The sequence below is a fragment of the Salvelinus alpinus genome, chromosome 26 (genome assembly GCF_045679555.1).
Source record: "Salvelinus alpinus chromosome 26, SLU_Salpinus.1, whole genome shotgun sequence".
NCBI classification, from domain to species: Eukaryota; Metazoa; Chordata; class Actinopteri; order Salmoniformes; family Salmonidae; genus Salvelinus; species Salvelinus alpinus.
In genome coordinates, this window is record NC_092111.1 from 10,584,162 (window position 1) to 10,606,000 (window position 21,839).

Consider the following 21,839-nt stretch of genomic DNA (forward strand, 5'->3'; position numbering starts at 1 on the left):
GTATGGGGAACTTCGCAGGAAACACAACCTAAGCCTTGCAAGCTACATTGTCCAAAACCGCAGCTCAGCCTCAGACGCAAACAATGTCAAATGTGGTGGTCTTTCTCGGGTACATAAGCATTTCCCCATTCAATGCATTACCATATACTGTACCATAGGCTTTCTCTGTAGTACATTCATTAGGGTTGTCTAGTGGTGAATAGACTGTCATCTTCACAGGTGAAATATCGTGCGATTATGGGGAAATGTGTCTACCTGATCATTTTATTTTGTAAGTATATTGATGGATGGTGAGACTGACTGACTGATTGATTGATAGAAAGACAGACATGTAGGTACTGATACTAGATAGATAGATAGATAGATAGATAGATAGATATCAGAGGACGCTAGTGGACGGGGCTACACGAGGACGGGCTCATTGTAATGGCTGGAATGTAATTGACAGAACAGTGTCAATGTGGTTTCCATATGTTTGATACCATTTAATTTACTCCATTCCAGCCATTACAATGAGCACGTCCTCCTATAGTCTCCCACCAGCCGACACTGATAATTTGCAAATGGGTTTAATAAACTATTAAATGTTCTTTTCTAGATGTTTCTGGACTACACTTACTGTCCGCATCAACTGTGGTCCATTTTGTTCAGGCTGGACAAAATGCTTCCCTGTCATGCAACCTCACAAACAGTAAAGAAATAATCTGGTTCCAACTGCTCTCAGAGGAACTTGTTACCCTTATAACTGTTACCAGGCTATCACATTTTCTAAATACTGCAGCAGTTAATGAGGAATACATGGGTCACTTTGACACGAAGGAAAACAACAGTTTGGAGATCATTGTGGTGACAGAAGCAGATTTGGGATTGTACTACTGTGCTGGTCGCTACGATGGGACAGTGCGATTTGGAAAGGGCATCCGTCTGACTTTTGCAGGTATGTTGTTGGTCATCATTATATTAGTCAAATATGTATTTGGCCCAGGCTAAGAAATGCACTAGCTTGTCTTTAGTGTACTGAATAGATACCTTTATAATGAAGTCTCAAAACCTTGCATTACTTAGACAGAGGTCAGGTAACCAGGTGCATAGGGTATTCAGATATATAAATATGGTATGTATGTACTATATACTGAACACAAATATAAACGCAACATGTAAAGGGTTGGTTTCATGAGCTGAAATAAAAGATCCCAGAAATTTTCCATACGCACAAAAAGCTTATTTCTCTCCCATTTTGTGCAGAAATTTGTTTACATCCCTCTTAGTGAGCATTTCTCCTTTGCCAAGACAATCCATCCACCTGACAGGTGTGGCATATCAAGAAGCTGAATAAAGATCATGATCATTACACAGGTGCACTTTGTGCTGAGGACAATAAAAGGCCACTCTAAAATGTGCAGTTTTGCCACACAACACAATGCCACGGATGTCTCAAGTTTTGAGGGAGTGTGAAATTGGCATGGTTACTGAAGGAAGGTCCACCAGAGCTGTTGCCAGAGAATGTAATGTTAATTTTTCTACCATAAGCTGCTGTAACAGTATAACTTTAAACCGTCCCCTCGCCACAAAGGCCACGGCTCTTGCAGAGCAAGGGGAAACCCTACTTAAAGTCTCAGAGCAAGTGACGTAACTGATTGAAATGCTACTAGCGCGTACCCGCTAACTAGCTAGCCATTTCACATCCGTTACACTGCCTCCAACGTCACCTCACAACCTCAGACCACGTGTAACCACGCCAGCCCAGGACCTCCACATCTGGCTTCTTCACCTGCTGGATCGTCTGAGACCAGCCACCCGAACAGCTGATGAAACGGAGGAGTATTTCTGTCTGTAATAAAGCCGTTTTGTGGAGAAAAACAAATTCTGATTGACTAGGTCTGGCTCCCCGGTGGGTGGCCCTGGCTCCCCAGTGGGTAGGCCTGGCTCCAAAGTGGTTGGGCCTATGCCCTCCCAAGTGGTTGCAACCCTGCACAGTCATGTGAAATCCATAGATTAGGGCCTAATACATTTATTTAATTTACTGATTTCCTAATATGAACTGTAACTCAGTAAAATCCTTTAAATTGTTGCATGTTGCGTTTATATTTGTGTTCAGTATATATTCAGATATCTGAATATGTGATTCCATATTACAATAACTTTTCAGGAAAATGTTTGGGATGTTATTCATCATACTGAAAGTGCCCTGTGCAGGTGACCATTATAGAATTAGAATTGGCCATATGGTCAAAAATAAAAAGTCTGGGCCTCCCGGGTGGCGCAGTGGTCTAGGGCACTGCATCGCAGCGCTAGCTGTCCCACCAGAGACTCTGGGATCGCGCCCAGGCTCTGTCGCAGCCGGCCGCGAACGGGAGGTTCGTGGGGCGACGCACAATTGACCTAGCGTCGTCTGGGTTAGGGAGGGTTTGGCTGGTAGGGATATCCTTGTCTCATCGCGCACCAGCGACTCCTGTGGCGGGCCGGGCGCAGTGCGCGCTAACCAAGGTCGCCAGGTGCACGGTGTTTCCTCCGACACATTGGTGCGGCTGGCTTCCGGGTTGGATGCGCAATGTGTTAAGAAGCAGTGCGGCTTGGTTGGGTTGTGTTTCGGAGGACGCATGGCTTTCGACCTTACTAACAATTGGATACCACGAAAAAGGGGATAAAAATGATAAAAAATAAAAGATAAATAAAATAAAAAGTCGATGCTTACATGTTCAGTGTTCCATGTAAGCTTTTCAAGAGAAAAATACTTTGATGTTAAACAGGTGCCACATGAGACCACACGGAGGACCAAAAAAAGACAGTTGACCTTGTGGGTAACATACAGTGCATTCTGAAAGTATTCAGACCGCTTGACTTTTTCCACATTTTGTTACGCCTTATTCTAAAATGGATTAAATACATTTTTCCCTCATCAAGCTACATACAATACCCCATAATGACAAGTCGAAAACCACCTGTGGTAAATTCAATTGATTGGAAATGATTTGTAAAGGCACACACCTGTCTATATAAGGTCACACAGTTGACAGTGCATGTCAGAGCAAAAACCAAGCCCTGAGTTCGAAGGAATTGTCCAAAGAGTTCTGAGACAGGATTTTGTCGAGGCACAGATCTGGGGAAGGGTACCAAAACAATTCTGCAGCATTGAAGGTCCACAAGTACACAGTGGCAACTCTATCATTCATAAGGGAAGAAGTTTGGAACCACCAAGACGCTTCCTAGAGCCGACTGCCCAGCCAATCTAAGCAATCGGGGGAGAAAGGCCTCGGTCAGGGAGGTGACCAAGAACCCGATGGTCACTCTGACAGAGCTCCAGAGTCCCTATGTGGAGATGGGGGAACCTTCCAGAAGGACAACCATCTCTGCAGCACTCTACCAATCAGGCCTTTATGGTAGAGTGGCCAGATGGAAGCCACTCCTCAGTAAAAGGCACATGATAGCCCGCTTGGAGTTTGCCAAAAGGCACCTAAAGACTCAGACCATGAGAAACACGATTCTCTGGTCTGATGAAACCAAGATTGAACTCTTTGGCCTGAATGCCAATCATCACGTCTGGAGGAAACTTGGCACCATCCCTACGGTAAAGCATGGTGGTGACAGCATCATGCTGTGGGGATGTTTTTCAGCAGCAGGGACTGGAAGACTAGTCGGGATCAAGGGAAAGATGAACGGAGCAATGTACAGAGAGATCCTTGATGAGAACCTGCTCCAGAGCTCTCAGGACCTCAAACTGGGGCTAAGACTCGCCTTCCAACAGGACAACAAACCGAAGCACATAGCCAAGACAATGCAGGAGTGGCTTCGGGACAAGTCTCTGAATGTCCTTGAGTGGCCCAGCCATAGCCTGGACTTGAACCTGATCTCTGGGGAGACCTGAAAATAGCTGTGCAGCGACGCTCCCCATCCAACCTGACAGAGCTTGAGAGGATCTGCAGAAAATGATGGGAGAAACTCCCCAAATACAGGTGTGCCAAGCTTGTAGCGTCATACTCAAGAAGACTCAAGGCTGTAATCACTGCCAAAGGTACTTCAAACAAAGTACTAAGTAAAGGTCTGAATACTTCTGTAAATGTGATATTTCAGTTTTTTATTCTTTACACATTTGTAAATGTAAATTGCTTTGTCATTATGGGGTATTGTGTGTAGATGTATTAACAAAAAAGTAACCTTTTTTTAACTAGGCAAGTCAGATTGATCAGGGGGAAAAACAATTTAATCAATTTTAGAATAAGGCTGTAACCTAACAAAATGTGTAAAAATTAAAGAGGTCGTTACCTCCATAAATTGTTAGCCCAGAAAACCTTAAGTGTTATTACATACAGCCGGGAAGATCAATTGGATATCAGAGAGACGTCAACTTACCAGCACAACCAGCACTACGACCAGGAATACGACTTTCCCAACGCGGATCCTTTGTCTGCACCTCCCAGGGCATTTGAACTGATTCCAGAGGCCGACCCAAAACAACGTCGCCGGAGAAGAGGGTGCCGAAGCGGTCTTCTAGTGAGCCTTTGGAGGCGCGCACACCACCCACCGCTTCCGAGTATATTACTCGCTAATGTCTAGTCCCTAGTTAACAAAGTCGACGAAATCAGGGCAAGAGTTGCTTTCACAGAGACATGGCTAGCTTGGGATATGCTGTCGGAGTCGATACAGCCAACAGGATTTTCAGTGCATCACGCCGACAGGAATAAACATCTCTCCGGTAAGAAGAAGGGCGAGGGTGTATGTTTCATGATTAACGACTCGTGGTGTAATCTTAAACAACATACAGGAACTCAAGTCCTTTTGTTCACCCAACTAGAATTCCAGACAATCATGGATTACAAACAGAACACCAGCCCCATCGCGGACATTGACATCCTGCTTCCAGACAAACTAAACACCTTCTTTGCCCACTTTGAGGACAATACAGTGCCACTCACGCGGCCCACTACCAAAGACTGTGTGCTCTCCTCCGTGGCCAACGTGAGTAAAACATTTAAACGTGTTAACCCTCGCAATGCCTCAGAGCATGCGCAGACCAGCTGGTGTGTTTACGGACATATTCAATCAATCCCTATCCCAGTCTGCTGTCCCCACATGCTTCAAGATGGCCACCATTGTTCCTGTTCCCAAGAAAGCAAAGGTAACTGAAATAAATGACTATTGCCCCGTAGCACTCACTTTTGTCATCATGAAGTGCTTTGAGAGACTAGTCAAGGATCATATCACCTCCACCCTACCTGTCACCCTAGACCCACTTCAATTTGCTTACCGCCCCAATAGGTCCACAGACGATGCAATCGCCATCACACTGCACACTGGCCTATCCCATCTGGACAAGAGGAATACCTATTTAAGAATGCTGTTCATTGACTACAGCTCAGCATTCAACACCATAGTACCCTCCAAACTCATCATTAAGCTTGAGACCCCGGGTCTCGACCCCGCCCTGTGCAACTGGGTACTGGACTTCCTGACGGGCCGCCCCCAGGTGGTGAAGGTAGGAAACAACATCTCCACTCCGCTGATCCTCAACACTAGGGCCCCACAAGGGTGCGTTCTCAGCACCCTCCTGTACTCCCTGTTCAACCACGACTGCGTGGCCATGCACGCCTCCAACTCAATCATCAAGTTTGCAGACGACACAACAGTAGTAGGCCTGATTACCAACAACGGCGAGACAGCCTACAGGGAGGAGGGGAAGGCTCTCGGAATGTGGTGTCAGGAAAATAACCTCCCACTCAATGTCAGCAAGACAAAAGAGATGATCATGGACTTCAGGAAACAGCAAAGGGAGCACCCCCCTATCCACATCGACAGTGGCAGTGGCAGTGGAGAAGGTGGAAAGTTTTAAGTTCCTCGGTGTACATATCACCGACAAACTGAAATGGTCCACCCACACAGACAGTGTGGTGAAGAAGGCGCAACACCGCCTCTTCAACCTCAAGAGGCTGAATAAATGTGGCTTGTCATCGAAAACCCTCACTAACGTTTACAGGTGCACAATTGAGAGCATCCTGTCGGGCTGTATCACCGCCTAGTATGGCAACTGCACCACCCACAACCACAGGGCTCTCCAGAGGGTGGTGAGGTCTGCACAACATATCACCAGGGCAAACTATCTGTGTAACGGCTTACCTCCTCCTCTTCATCAGAAGAGGAGGAGCAGGGATCGAACCAAAATGCAGCGGAGTTTGTAGACATGATTTATTAACAAAAACACGAACACGACTAATACACTAACAAAACAAATAAACGGTGTAGACAGATCTGAACGACGGACTCACATAAACCACGAGAACGCACGAACAGGGAAAAAAGCCTACACATAAATGACACTGAACAAACAAACCGAAACCAGTCCCGTGTGGCGCAACGACATACACAAACACAGGAGACAATCACCCACCACGAACACTGTGAAAACACCTACCTAAATATGACTCTTAATTAGAGGAACGCCAAACACCTGCCTCTAATTAAGAGCCATACCAGGCAACCCATAAACCAACATAGAAACAGAAAACATAGAATGCCCACCCAAACTCACGTCCTGACCAACTAACACATATAACAAACTAACAGAAATAGGTCAGGAACGTGACATAACCCCCCCCATAAGGTGCGAACTCCGGGCGCACCAGCACAAAGTCTAGGGGAGGGTCTGGGTGGGCATCTGACCACGGTGGTGGCTCAGGCTCCGGGCGAGGTCCCCACCCCACCATAGTCAATCCCAGCTTCCATCTCCCCCTATGAATGTCCACCCTCATCTTACCCCCACAAAATCCTCTTGGTAACATCAACAACAGGGGCAGCACCGGGACAGAGGGATAGATCAAGACAGAGGGATAGATCAGGATATAGAGGTAGCTCAGGATAGAGAGGGAGATCAGGACAGAGGGGCAACTCCGGACTGAAAGGCAGCTCCGGACAGAGAGACAGCTCTGGACTGAGGGGCAGTTCTGGGTAAACAGCCGCTCCGGGCTAAGGGACAGCTCATGACTGGCTAACGGCTCTGGACGCTCATGGCTGGCTGACGGCTCTCGACGCTCATGGCTGGCTGACGGCTCTCGACGCTCATGGCTCGCTGACGGCTCTGGACGCTCATGGCTCGCTGACGGCTCTGGACGCTCATGGCTGGCTGAAGGCTCTGGCAGATCCTGTCTGGTTGGCGGCTCTGGCAGATCCTGTCTGGTTGGCGGCTCTGGCAGATCCTGTCTGGTTGGCGGCTCTGGCAGATCCTGTCTGGTTGGCGGCTCTGGCAGATCCTGTCTGGTTGGCGGCTCTGGCAGATCCTGACTGACGACTGGCTCTAGCGGCTCCTGACTGACTATCGGCTCTGACGGCTCGGGACAGACGGGCGGCTCTAATGGCTCGGGACAGACGGATGGCTCAGACGGCGCTGGGGAGACGGATGGCTCAGACGGCGCTGGGGAGACGGATGGCTCAGACGGCGCTGGGGAGACGGATGGCTCAGATGGCGCTGCGGAGACGGATGGCTCAGACTGCACCTGTCTGGCGGAAGGCTCTGGCTGCTCCTGTCTGGCGGAAGGCTCTGTAGGCTCATGGCAGACGGGCAGCTTTGCAGGCTCATGGCAGACAGGCAGTTCATGCACCGTTGGGCAGACGGCAGACTCTGGCCGGCTGGGACGCACTGTAGGCTTGGTGCGTGGTGCCGGAACTGGAGGCACCTGACTGAAGACACGCACTTCAAGCCTAGTGCGGGGAGCAGGGACAGGACACACTGACCTCTCGAAGCGCACTATATTCCTGGTGCGTGGTACCGGACTGAGGGCACGCACCTCAGGACGAGTGCGGGGAAAAACAGTGTGCACAGGACTTAGGAGACGCACATGTGGCTTAGTGCGCGGTGCCGGAACTGGAGGCACTAGGCTGGAGACACGCACCATAGGGAGAGCGCGTGGAGGAGGCACAGGGCTCTGAAAACGCACTGGAAGCCTGGTGCGTGGTGTAGGCACTGGTGGTACTGGGCTGGGGCGGGGAGGTAGTGCCGGAAATACCGGACCGTGAAGGCGTACTGGCTCCCTTGAGCACCGAGCCTGCCCAACCTTACCTGGTTGAATGCTCCCCGTCGCCCGACCAGTGCGGGGAGACGCACTGGAGACCAGACGCGTTGAGCCGGCCTCATGACACCTGGCTCAATGCCCAATCTAGCCCTACCAGTGCGGGGAGGTGGAATAACCCGCACTGGGCTATGCACTCGTACAGGAGACACCGTGCGCTCTACTGCGTAACACGGCGCCTGCCCGTACTCCCGCTCTCCACGGTAAGCCTGGGAAGTGGGCGCAGGTCTCCTACCTGCCCTTGGCCCACTACCTCTTAGCCTCCCCCCCCCAATAAATTTTTGGGGTCTCCTCTCGGGCTTCCAGCCACGTCTCCTTGCTGCCTCCTCATACCAACGCTCTTGGGCTCTCGCTGCCTCCATCTCCTCACGAGCGCGGCGATATTCTCCCGACTGTGCCCATGGACCTTTCCCGTCCAATATTTCCTCCCAAGTCCATGATACCTGTGTAGAATCCTGCTCGACTTCGCGCCGCTTGGTTCTGGATCGGTGGGTGATTCTGTAACGGCTTACCTCCTCCTCTTCATCAGAAGAGGAGGAGCAGGGATCGAACCAAAATGCAGCGGAGTTTGTAGACATGATTTATTAACAAAAACACGAACACGACTAATACACTAACAAAACAAATAAACGGTGTAGACAGATCTGAACGACGGACTCACATAAACCACGAGAACGCACGAACAGGGAAAAAAACCTACACATAAATGACACTGAACAAACAAACCGAAACCAGTCCCGTGTGGCGCAACGACATACACAAACACAGGAGACAATCACCCACCACGAACACTGTGAAAACACCTACCTAAATATGACTCTTAATTAGAGGAACGCCAAACACCTGCCTCTAATTAAGAGCCATACCAGGCAACCCATAAACCAACATAGAAACAGAAAACATAGAATGCCCACCCAAACTCACGTCCTGACCAACTAACACATATAACAAACTAACAGAAATAGGTCAGGAACGTGACAATCTGCCCTCCAGGACACCTACAACACCCGATGTTAGAGGAAGGCAAAAAAGATCATCGAGGACAATAACCACCCGAGCCACTGCCTGTTCAACCCGCTTCTATCCAGAAGGCGAGGTCAGGATGCCTACTTACAGACTTGATATCATTGGCCACTTTAATAAATGGAACACTAGTCACTTTAATAACGCCACTTTAAGAATGTTTACATATCTCGCATTACTCATCTCATATGTATATAATGTATACTGTATCCTACACTATCTATCGCATCTTAGCCGCTCTGTCACTGCTCATCCATATATTTTTATATTTATATATTCTTATCCCATTCCTTTACTAGATTGTGTGTATTGGGTTTTGTTGTGGAATTGTTGATATTACTGCTGCACTTTCAGATCTAGAAGCATAAGCATTTCGCTACACTCGCAATAACATCTGCTAACCATGTGTATGTGACCAATAAAATTTGATTTGATTTGTTTGAGGTTTCTGTTTCTGCTCAGCTATCCTCCCACAGGAACCCTAGCCCTGGGCTGGTGTGTGTTAACTGCTGTGTGGTTTGTGTTCCAGACGCAGAGGTGACAGAGAGGGAATTGGTGTCGTGTTGGACTCTCCTGGCCTGTGTTGCCCCAGTCTCAGTTTTGTTTGGCACCCTCTGTCTCTTTGGACTCTGTTTCCAGTCAGGTGAGCTTGCCGCAATTCCTTGGCTTGCCGCCCTATATTTATTGAGGAAAGTTTGCACTTATTTCTCATCAGTGCATCAAACAGAAGCATATGTTATTGCTGCCAAAGGAGGGTCAACCAGTTATTAAATCCAAGGGTTCAAATACTTTTCCCACCCTGCACTGTGAATGTTTACACGGTGTGTTCAATAAAGACATGAAAATGTATAATTGTTTGTGTTATTAGTTTAAGCAGACTGTGTTTGTCTATTGTTGTGACCTAGATGAAGATCAGATCAAATTTTATGACCAATTTATGCTTTAAGGGTTCACATACTTTCTTACCACTGTATATTATTTTAGAGAAAGAGATTTTGTTTAGCAAGTAATACCAAAATTCTTAAAAAGACAGTAGTCAAAATGATTGGCACCCCTGTTTTCAGTACTCCATCACCCTCCCCTTGCGAGCATAACGACACTGAGCCTTTTTCTAAAATATTTATCCGATTGGAGAACACATCAGGAGGAATCTTAGACCATTCCTCCATACAGAATCTTTCCAGATCCTTGATATCCTTCGTCTGCGCTTATGGACTGCCCTCTTCAATTCAAATCACAGGTTTTCAATGGGGTTCAAGTCCGGAGACTGAGATGGCCATGGAAAAATGTTGATTTGTGGTCAATTAACCATTTCTTTGAGGATTTTGATGTGTGCTTGAGGTTATTGTCCTGCTGGAAGATCCACTTGCAGCCAAGTGTCAGCCTCCTGGCAGAGGCAACCAAGTTTTTGGCTAAAATGTCCTGGTACTTGGTAAAGGTTATGATGCCGTTGACCTTAACCTAACGCGAAGCCAGCGCCATTTGGACTTATATCCCCTTTAAAACATCATCTGAACTACAGAGGTCTGGATCCCATTGGATAAGTATATTTCTTTTGCATCCGTTGGTACCAACCATTAGTCTGTGTGATTTACGGGGGCTGAGCTAGATCGGTGTTTGTGAGACAATGGCGGATCCCGAAGGGGTTCAGGGCCGGGTCTTTTTACAAAAACGTCTATATAGTCAGAATGGTTTGGGCTAGAAACTATTAAAAGCTCTCTGATATCTGCTATGTTTTGCTCTATGATGTTCACAAGCTTCACAAGAGTCGTTAGAAGGTATGTCACGATCGTCTATTGCTGAGAGAGAGGACCAAGGCGCAGCGTGTGCAAAATACATTCTCTTTTATTTAGAGAAAGGAAAAACACGAAACGAACACTGAATACAAACTAAACAAAACAACAAACGACCGTGAAGCTAAATGACGTAAGTGCAATGACAAGCAACAAACGTTCAACATAGACAATTACCCACAAAACCCCAATGCCTATGACTGCCTTAAATATGGCTCTCAATTAGAGACAATTGAACCACAGCTGCCTCTAATTGAGAACCAATCTAGGCAGCCATAGACATAAAAACACCTAGACAAGACACTGACCCAATTACCATACAAAACCCCTAGAAAATACAAAAACACATACATTCCCCATGTCACACCCTGACCTAACTAAAATAATAAAGAAAACAAAGAATACTAAGGCCAGGGCGTGACAGTACCCCCCCCCCCCCCCAAAGGTGCGGACTCCGGCCGCACAACCTGACATTGAAGGGGAGGGTCCGGGGTGGGCCTTATTATGGCGGTGGCTCGGGTGCGGGACGTGGCCCCCACTCCACCATTGTCAATACCCGCTTTGGTGGCGCCTCTGGAGCGGCGACCCTTGTAGCAAGTCCCGGACTGAAGACCATCCCAGAGGGCGCCACCGGACGGATGGGTAGCTCCGGACTGAGGGGTAGCTCCGGACTGAGGGGTAGCTCCGGACTGAGGGGTAGCTCCGGACTGAGGGACGGCAGCTCCGGACTGAGGGACGGCAGCTCCGGACTGAGGGACGGCAGCTCCGGACTGAGGGACTGCAGCTCCGGACTGAGGGACTGCAGCTCATGGCTGGCTGACGGATCTGGCAGCTCATGGCTGGCTGACGGATCTGGCAGCTCATGGCTGGCTGACGGATCTGGCAGCTCATGGCTGGCTGACGGATCTGGCAGCTCATGGCTGGCTGACGGATCTGGCAGCTCATGGCTGGCTGACGGATCTGGCTGCTCATGGCTGGCTGACGGATCTGGCTGCTCATGGCTGGCTGACGGATCTGGCTGCTCATGGCTGGCTGACGGATCTGGCTGCTCATGGCTGGCTGACGGATCCGGCTGCTCATGGCTGGCTGACGGCTCCGGCTGATCCTGTCTGGCGGACGGCTCGGGCTGATCCTGTCTGGCGGACGGCTCTGGCTGATCCTGTCTGGCGGACGGCTCTGGCTGATCCTGTCTGGCGGACGGCTCGGGCTGATCCTGTCTGGCGGACGGCTCTGGCTGATCCTGTCTGGCGGACGGCTCTGGCTGATCCTGTCTGGCGGACGGCTCTGGCTGATCCTGTCTGGCGGACGGCTCTGGCTGATCCTGTCTGGCGGACGGCTCTAGCGACTCGGGACAGACGGGCGGCTCTGACGGCTCGGGACAGACGGGCAGCTCAGACGGTGCTTGGCAGACGGGCAGCTCAGACGGTGCTTGGCAGACGGGCAGCTCAGACGGTGCTTGGCAGACGGGCAGCTCAGACGGTGCTTGGTAGACGGGCAGCTCAGACGGTGCTTGGCAGACGGGCAGCTCAGACGGTGCTTGGCAGACGGGCAGCTCAGACGGTGCTTGGCAGACGGGCAGCTCAGACGGTGCTTGGCAGACGGGCAGCTCAGACGGTGCTTGGTAGACGGGCAGCTCAGACGGTGCTTGGCAGACGGGCAGCTCAGACGGTGCTTGGCAGACGGGCAGCTCAGACGGTGCTTGGTAGACGGGCAGCTCAGACGGTGCTTGACGGGCAGCTCAGACGGTGCTTGGCAGACGGGCAGCTCAGACGGTGCTTGGCAGACGGGCAACTCAGACGGTGCTTGGCAGACGGGCAGCTCAGACGGTGCTTGGCAGACGGGCAGCTCAGACGGTGCTTGGCAGACGGGCAGCTCAGACGGTGCTTGGCAGACGGGCAGCTCAGACGGTGCTTGGCAGACGGGCAGCTCAGACGGTGCTTGGCAGACGGGCAGCTCTGACGGTGCTTGGCAGACGGGCAGCTCTGGCCGGCTGAGGCACACTGTATGCCTGGTGCGTGGTGCCGGAACTGGAGGTACCGGGCTAAGGACACGCACCTTCAGGCTAGTGCGGGGAGAAGGAACAGGGCATACTGGACCCTGGAGACGCACATTAGGCCTAGTGCGTTGTGCCGGCACTGGTGGTACCGGGCTGGGGACACGCATCTCAGGGCTAGTGCGGGGAGCAGCAACAGGACGCACAGGACTCTGGGGACACACAGGAGGCTTGGTGCGTGGTGTAGGCACTGGTGGTAATGGGCTGGAGACACGCACCATAGGGCTAGTGCGTGGAGGAGGAACAGGGCTCTGGAGACGCACAGGAAGCCTGGTGCGTGGTGTAGGCACTGGTGGTACTGGGCTGGGGCGGGGAGGTGGCGCCGGAAATACTGGACCGTGCAGGCGTACTGGCTCCCTTGAGCACTGAGCCTGTCCAACCTTACCTGGTTGTATGCTCCCAGTCGCCCGACCAGTGCGGGGAGGTGGAATAACCCGCACCGGGCTATGTAGGCGAACCGGGGACACCATGCGTAAGGCTGGTGCCATGTAAGCCGGCCCGAGGAGACGACGCGTTGAGCCGGCTTCATGGCACCTGGCTCAATACTCAATCTAGCCCGGCAGATACGAGGAGCTGGTATGTACCGCACCGGGCTATGCACACATACAGGAGACACCATGCGCTCTACTGCGTAACACGGTGTCTGCCCGTACTCTCGCTCTCCACGGTAAGTACAGGGAGTAGGCGCAGGTCTCCTACCTGACTTCGCCACACTCCCTTTTAGCCCCCCCCCCCCCCCAAGACATTTTTTGGGCTGACTCACAGGCTTCCTACCGCGTCTTCGTGCTGCCTCCATTCGCCGGTATCCCTCCTCGCACTGCGCCAGAGGATCCCAGGCGGGCTCCGGCACTCGCCCTGGGTCGATCGCCCACCTGTCGATCTCCTCCCACGTAGTGTAGCCCATATCCTGCTCCCTTTGCCATAAATCCTGTGTGTATTGCTCCTGTTGCCGCTTGACACGCCGCTTGGTCCGATTCTGGTGGGTAATTCTGTCACGATCGTCTATGGGTGAGAGAGAGGACCAAGGCACAGCGTGTGCAAAATACATTCTCTTTTATTTAGAGAAAGGAAAAACACGAAACGAACACTGAATACAAACTAAACAAAACAACAAACGACCGTGAAGCTAAATGACGTAAGTGCAATGACAAGCAACAAACGTTCAACATAGACAATTACCCACAAAACCCCAATGCCTATGACTGCCTTAAATATGGCTCTCAATTAGAGACAATGAACCACAGCTGCCTCTAATTGAGAACCAATCTAGGCAGCCATAGACATAAAAACACCTAGACAAGACACTGACCCAATTACCATACAAAACCCCTAGAAAATACAAAAACACATACATTCCCCATGTCACACCCTGACCTAACTAAAATAATAAAGAAAACAAAGAATACTAAGGCCAGGGCGTGACAAGGTAAGGGTTTCTTCTAGATGGAAGATCATAGGAAATACAAGGCCATAGTGTCTATAATACTGTAATAAGCTCACATAGTTGCTGTCACAAACCCCAACCTTCACACAGTTCTGACTGAGTAGTTGGATATTTATTTACCACTGAGCAAACCATTTCTGTACTTACAGCATTTATATAAATATATTTTTTATCAGGTTTTTGCTTTGGCTGACCAATTTTTTAAAAATTGACATTTCTCGGGTCAGCCCGTCAAGAGGTCCAGGATCCAGTTGCAGAGGGAGGTGTTTAGTCCCAGGGTCCTTAGCTTAGTGATGAGCTGTAGTCAATGAACAGCATTCTCAAGTGGGTGTTCCTTTTGTCCAGGTGGGAAAGGGCAGCGTGGAGTGCAACTGAGATTGCGTCATCTGTGGATCTGATGGGGCGGTATGCAAACTGGAGTGGGTCTAGGGTCTGCCATTCTCCTTCGACCTCTCTCATCAAAGAGCTGTTTTTGCCCACAGGACTGCCGCTGACTGGATGTTTTTGTTTCTTGCACCGTTCTCATTTAACCTTAGACACGTTCATGCGTGAAAAGCCCAGGAGGGCGGCCGTTTCTAAGATACTGCATCTGTCGTGCCTGGCACCAACAATCATACCACGCTCAAAGTCGCTTAGGTCACTTGTTTTGCCCATTCTAACATTCAAATGAACAGTAACTGAATGCCTCGATTCCTGTATGCCTGCTTTATATAGCAAGCCACGGCCATGTGACTCACTGTCTGTAGGAGCGATCCATTCTCGTGAATGGGTGGTGTACCTAATAAACTGTCCGGTGATTATAGACTGGATATACACAAGTGTACGAAACATTATGAACACCTGCTCTTTCCATTACATACTGATCAGGTGAATCCAGATGAAAACAATCCCTTATTGATGTCACTTGTTAAATACACTTCAAACAGTGCTGATGAAGGGGAGGAGACAGGTTAAGTAAGGATTTCTAAGCCTTGAGACATGAATTGTGTATATGTGTCATTCAGAGAGTGAATGGGCATGACAAAACGATTTAAGTGCCTTTGAACGTGGTATGGTAGTACGTGCCAGGCACACCAGTTTGTGTCAAGAACTGCAACGCCGCTGGGTTTTTCCACATTCAAGAGTTTGCCGTGTGTATCAAGCACTGGACACCTCTCAAAGGACATCCAGTCATTTTGACACAACTAAAAGAAATAAAAGATCCCAGAAATGTTCCATGTGCACAAAATGCTTATTTCTCTCAAATTTTGTGCACAAATTTGTTAAGATCCCTGTTTGTGACCATTTCTCCTTCGCCAATATAATCCATCCACCTGATAGGTGTGGCATATCCAGGAGCTGATTAAACAGCATGTTTTGTCACACAACACAATGCCAGAGATGTCTCAAGTTTTGAAGAAGCGTGCAATTGGCATGCTGACTGAAGGAATGTCCACCAGAGCTCTTGCCAGATAATTGAATGTTAATTTCTCTACCATAAGCCGCCTATAACAACGTTTTAGAGAATGTGGCAGTATGTCCAACTGGCCTCACAACCGCAGATCACTTGTAACTACGCCAGACCAGTGTCTCCACATCCGGCTTCTTCACCTGCGGGAGCGTCTGAGACCAGCCACCGGACAACTGATGAAACTGTGGTTTGCACAACTGAAGAATATCTGCACAACTGTCAGAAACCGTCTCAGGGAAGTTCATCTCCGTGCTCACCAGAGTCTTGACCTGACTGCAGGTAACCAACGTCAGTGTGCATATGCTCACCTTCGATGTCCACTAGCACGCTGGAGAAGTTTAATCTTCAAGGATGAACCCCGGTTTGGGCAGGCATAAGCTACGGACAACGAACACAATTGCATTTTATCGATGGCAATTTGAATCCACAGGGATGCCGTGATGAGATCCTGAGGCCCATTGTCATGCCATTCATCCACCGCCATCACCTAATGTTTCAGCATGATAATGCACGGCCCCATGTCGCAAAGATCTCTACACAATTCCTGGAAGCTGAAAATGTCCCAGTTCTTCCATGACATGCATACTCACCAGACCTGTCACCCATTGAGCTTGTTTGGGATGCTCTGGATCGGTGTGTTCCAGTACCCGCCAATTTCCAACCTTCGCCCAGCCATTTAAGAGGAGTGGGACAACATTCCAAAGGCCACAATTAATAGCCTGATCAACTCTATGTGAAGGCAATTGTGGCTAGTGGGGGTCTACTTTGATATTGTTGCGTTTATATTTTTGTTCAGTGTAGATTAATGATAAAGACACTAACAAACTATCATGAGGTTAATTGTTCATATAAGTCAACAAATGGAAAAGGTATACCACAAGAATACCACTAGGCAGCATTGTCCAATATTGGTGCTGTATAGATGCTGTGACTAGAGCTTTTCAATTGTGAAGTTATATGTACTTAAAAAGCACACTTTTACCAAAATAACTGGTTTAAAAAATGTGGTTAGATAAGGTGGGGTCACTGGAAATAAAGTATAATGTAAATAAAAAATGCACTCCTCTTTTAGGTAATTTTATTACCCTTTTTTTTATTTATTTTTTATTTTTTTTTATTTTTTTTTATCCCATTTTCTCCCCAATTTTCGTGGTATCCAATCGCTAGTAATTACTACCTTGTCTCATCGCTACAACTCCCGTACGGGCTCGGGAGAGACGAAGGTCGAAAGCCATGCGTTCTCCGAAGCACAACCCAACCAGCCGTACTGCTTCTTAACACAGCGCGCCTCCAACCCGGAAGCCAGCCGCACCAATGTGTCGGAGGAAACACTGTGTACCTGGCCCCCTTGGTTGGCGCGTACTGCGCCCGGCACGCCACAGGAGTCGCTGGAGCGCGATGAGACAAGGATATCCCTACCGGCCAAACCCTCCCTAACCCGGACGACGCTAGCCCAATTGTGCGTCGCCCCACGGACCTCCCGGTCGCGGCCGGCTGCGACAGAGCCTGGGCGCGAACCCAGAGACTCTGGTGGCGCAGTTAGCACTGCGATGCAGTGCCCTAGACCACTGCGCCACCCGGGAGGCCCAATTTTATTACCCTTGAACACACATCCATAATAATAGCCTATCAGGTAAAGGCTATATTTACACTGGAAAAAAACGAAATCTTATGACTACAATAAATAAACCTGGTTACTTAGTTGATATAGAAATGTACAGTATTGATCTGATGATACATCTCATTTTCTGATCAACCTATTTACTTATCTTTCAAACATTGTCTTAATGGATTACAACACTTCCTTAAGCAGCAGACCATAAGGGTGGGTGGAGTTTTCCACAATAGCTTTCTCTTGAACCGGAGATGATTCCTCAGGCACATAGACCAGCCAGTAACTCTCTCCTTTTCTGGGGGTTGATCCTATTCTGTAGCACCACCTTGTAGGTTTTGTTATCAACTTTGGACGTGAATCTCTGGGAGAACTACTCAGCTATGTTAATGTCCGGTGTTGAGTAGACTCCTCTTCCTAAAGTAGCACCAGCTCATCATTCCTGATGATGCCCTGGGATCCGTCCATAGCAGGTCTGTAGAAGGACACTGGCCAGTCCTCGTCTCCGGTCCCCAACGATACATCGCTATCCCTGTATTTGTTAAAAACCTTCAGGGCAATGCGGTTCCAGCCACAGGGTCTGACGTACAGCTCCTTTCCCCTGAGTAAACACTGTTTCCCCATCCTTAACATTTGTAAAGTCGTAGTCATACCGAGAATCAAGGAACTCATTCACGTTCACAGAAACAGTGATTTGTGGAATGGAAAAGCATCTGGTAAAGCTAAGGTGCGTGGTAAAGAAAATGTCCCCAAACTTGGGTATTCCAGCTCTGGAAGGCCCTCTTGTGAGTTGAACTCCTTTAGTAAGACAACATTGACAAAGTCCGTGGTGTTAGTGAAAGTGTTCCCGTGGTGTTAGTGAAAGTGTTCCCGTGGTGTTAGTGAAAGTGTTCCCGTGGTGTTAGTGAAAGTGTTCCTGTGGTGTTAGTGAAAGTGTTCCCGTTCCACCTTGCAACCCGAGACAGTCAACAGATCCTCCAAGATAAGATTTACGTTTGGCATAGTGAGAGCAAGAAGGCAGAAAAACTCGTAAATCTGAATGAAAAAATCCTTCCCCGTGTGTGATAAGCACAATGGTGTGTGCTCTTGTACTTTCTATACATAGACTGTGCTGTGGAGTGTCATTTTAACTTTACATCCACTTTCTGCTGCAGTGACAAGAAAAGCAAGTAAGACAGTGTATTGTAAACATCGAAAGATAATGTACAGATCTTGGTAATCCCCATTCTTGCTTTGGTTGAATGGTAAATGTAAACACAATCAAACAGTTAATACTTTGAACGTATCTCAAGTTTGACAAGTTTACTTAAAGACACATCATACTCCAAAACCAAAGTTAGTCTTTTGCAAATCTGCAGTTGATTCATACATTTTTTGACTTTCAAAAGTAATAATATGTACCCATTGATTCTTGAAGAATATCACCTATAAATGCCTCATGAGCTTAGTTCAACTGTCCTACCCCATCAAAACTCCAAATATAAGATTGTTTTACTCCAATGTTTGTAAACACTGTAATTGTAAACAAACCCTGTATATCCTCAAAACATGATTAAAACTATAATTTGATCTCATGGATGGTCAGTCCTTGCATCCATAGTTCTGTCTATGAATTTGAGAGTGGTTCCATCTCTCCAGACCAATTGCTCACCTATTTACCAAAGCAATGGTGGGGTTACCTTTTTCTTATTGTTTGAACTGCAGATTGCCCCTTTAAAACTAAATTGTTCCCTCTTTCAGGTAAATCAAAATGTTTGTGCAACACCTGTGTGAACAGGAATTCAAGTCTCAAGGTAAAAGTACTTCTGTAAATGATTGAAGTCATAATTGATAGGACTAAACCTTATCTAACTGTAAATGTATGCCTGAGAGGTTTGGATGGCATGATGTTAATATTTAATCTCTAATCATGATAAATATGTTTTTCATAGGAAGTGGATCTGCACTATGCCAGTCTGAAGAACATTGGTAATGCCCGCCCCACTGCTCAGGGAGTGCCAGGATTGTCCGAGGGGGATGTCACCTATGCAACAGTGGCCCAATGTGTTCATACAGGCACATGATACATCACATGTACTTCTGACATGGTTCTTTGAATATCCATTCTTGATGGAAATAAGATTGTATTTTGATTCGTGCATGTATGTGTGTCTCTGTAAATGTTGAAAAGGCTAATGTAATAATTATTGTTATTGTTCTCCAAAGAATCTCAATAAAAACATTTTAAGGCAACAGGATATAGAATTAGTTGGATAAAATAATAATATCTTGGGTATCTTGAAAGACGCAAATAAATGTACTATATTATTAAAGAGCAACCTTTGTAAAATGTAGTCGTATTGTAATACAACTAAATAAAATACGAACGGTCTGGTTAAGGAGTCAATTGGTCAAATCAATGTGTTACTCTCTTCAAACCCTGGAATGCTGGTCTAGCAGTGACCACAGCGGAATAGATGACGTGATGCTGGTCTCCCTGTACCCTCGATCTTTCCCTCCAGTTCTGCCGCCCCAGAGATGCAAACTGAACCTCACTGTCTTCCACATGAGAAGGGCCCTGAGACACAGACATTCATTTCAGCAAGGCTTTCAGTTAGCAGTGAGATGTATTCATTTGTACTCACTTCTTCCCCATCACCCTGTGTGATCTCAGACCCTATAAGACAAAATATGAAACAATCACTTGTTTACAATGAGAGCAATAGTTGTTGGGAGAACGCACACGTTTCACACAAACCCTACTTCTGGGACTTTTTGGGAGCAAACAATTAGACAGTGTTCTTTACCTAGATTTGACAAGCACCTCGTCTGGAGCTCCTTCCTGCTTGTGTCCTGTCACTATAGGAAATAAGGTGATCATATCACATGTTTGTAAAAAGGTTGTTGCATGACCGCATAGGCCAATGTAATAGCTTAATATGGACCTAAAGGCTTGTACAAACAAGATCAGAGGCATATAATGTAACAGAGTTTTTAGACATTTTTACCTGTACTGCAATTCTTTCTTCCTGTTCAGTCTGTCTATCAGCAAAAAGGCCCATCATTCCAGCCAAAAGCACCATGGAGCCTAGTCCAACGACAGCTATCATCACCACAACTGAAAGACAAAAGCACAGTTCAACATGTGAAAATGTCACCTGTATTAAAGATAGCAGGACGAAAGTTGATGCTCTCTGTAGTGAGCACAGCATGGAGGGTTGCTAACGGCAACCATAAAGCTGGGTGGCACTCATGTTCTTGTTTTTCAAGACCCTCAATTCTGACCAACACACACTGCCATTTTAGTTTCACCACAGAGAGCAACAACAAAGATTTGAAATAATTTTCATTCAGTCTAATTTGTGTCTGAAGTGTCCGTGGACAACCTACCATTTGTAGGGCCTGTCTCTTTGTTCTCTCTCCCAACAACATCTGAAAATAGGTGAAGAATATAGGTCATGGAATTTACTTTCACAGCACAAAGTTAAAACCCTAGATTTTGGTGTTACTTTCATACTTGTAATAAGAATTGCATAGTGTTGCTGTGTGTTACCTGTTTTCATAACAGCAGTGAAACTCTGGATTTTGAGGTGATCTGAGTTTGCAAAAATAAATAAATAATCAAGTCAGGCATAAGCATGGCATTTTAAATGACAGGGGAATGGGATTAGAGGGGTCTCTAAAGTGTGGTTCCCCCAATGTGTTCTCTCACTGATTTTCCTAGGAAGTGATGAAGTTGATTGTTGAGCCTGATCTTTTAAATAAATTAAAATGTCACTGTTAAAATAAAACACGGACAATTAAATAGATAAAATGCTATTTGGAAAGCTCTACCTGTCAACACTGTTACTTTAGCTGCTGTTTCCCCATTACACAGGTACACTCCAGAGTCCCCTGGCTGCAGATTGAGGTTCTGCATGGCTCCATCTTCATCAAATGAAAACCTGTTCTGTGGGTCCTCCCTCTCCCCTTTCGCATGATTATCTTTCTTGAAGAACCACCTCTTCTTGGCTTTTCTAGATACTGTGCAGGGCAGCAATACTTTTGGACTGTGGGAAGATATTTATGAAATGGTTGTAACAAGATGCAGAAATGTTACAGACAATGATAGGAATATGCTCATAGACAAAAGAAATGATGTTTCAGCTAATTTCCTTAAAAATGGTTCACTTATAATCTTCTATCACTCCAATGACGGCGCAATTTCACTGGTGGTTGTCCACTTGTTCTGCTTGTAATTGATAATTGGTTCAACCATTATTGATCGTCCAGTCAGTGGCCAATTTTCAGCTCTCATCATCAAGGACAGCAACCAATATATTAATAAAAAGCATATTCATTATTCTAGAGGGGTGGTCAGATAAGCGTTTAATTTCACACACTGTAACCTCCTGTCCTCATACCTCTCAGTACCTCCACGTCTGCCAC

At 47.5% G+C, this 21,839-nt stretch overlaps 1 protein-coding gene and 1 pseudogene across 1 annotated transcript; one reads left to right on the plus strand and one right to left on the minus strand.

Moving 5' to 3' along the window:
* Positions 1 to 87: 87 nt before the first annotated feature.
* LOC139554680 (uncharacterized) lies at positions 88 to 19,806 on the plus strand. Its single transcript, XM_071367705.1, has 5 exons — positions 88 to 271; positions 599 to 937; positions 9,610 to 9,723; positions 19,173 to 19,225; positions 19,364 to 19,806. The coding sequence occupies exons 1-5, from the start codon at positions 238 to 240 to the stop codon at positions 19,493 to 19,495; spliced, it is 672 nt and encodes a 223-aa protein (XP_071223806.1). The 5' UTR covers positions 88 to 237; the 3' UTR covers positions 19,496 to 19,806.
* Positions 17,492 to 18,287, minus strand: LOC139555373 (uncharacterized; annotated as a pseudogene).
* Positions 19,807 to 21,839: the final 2,033 nt, after the last annotated feature.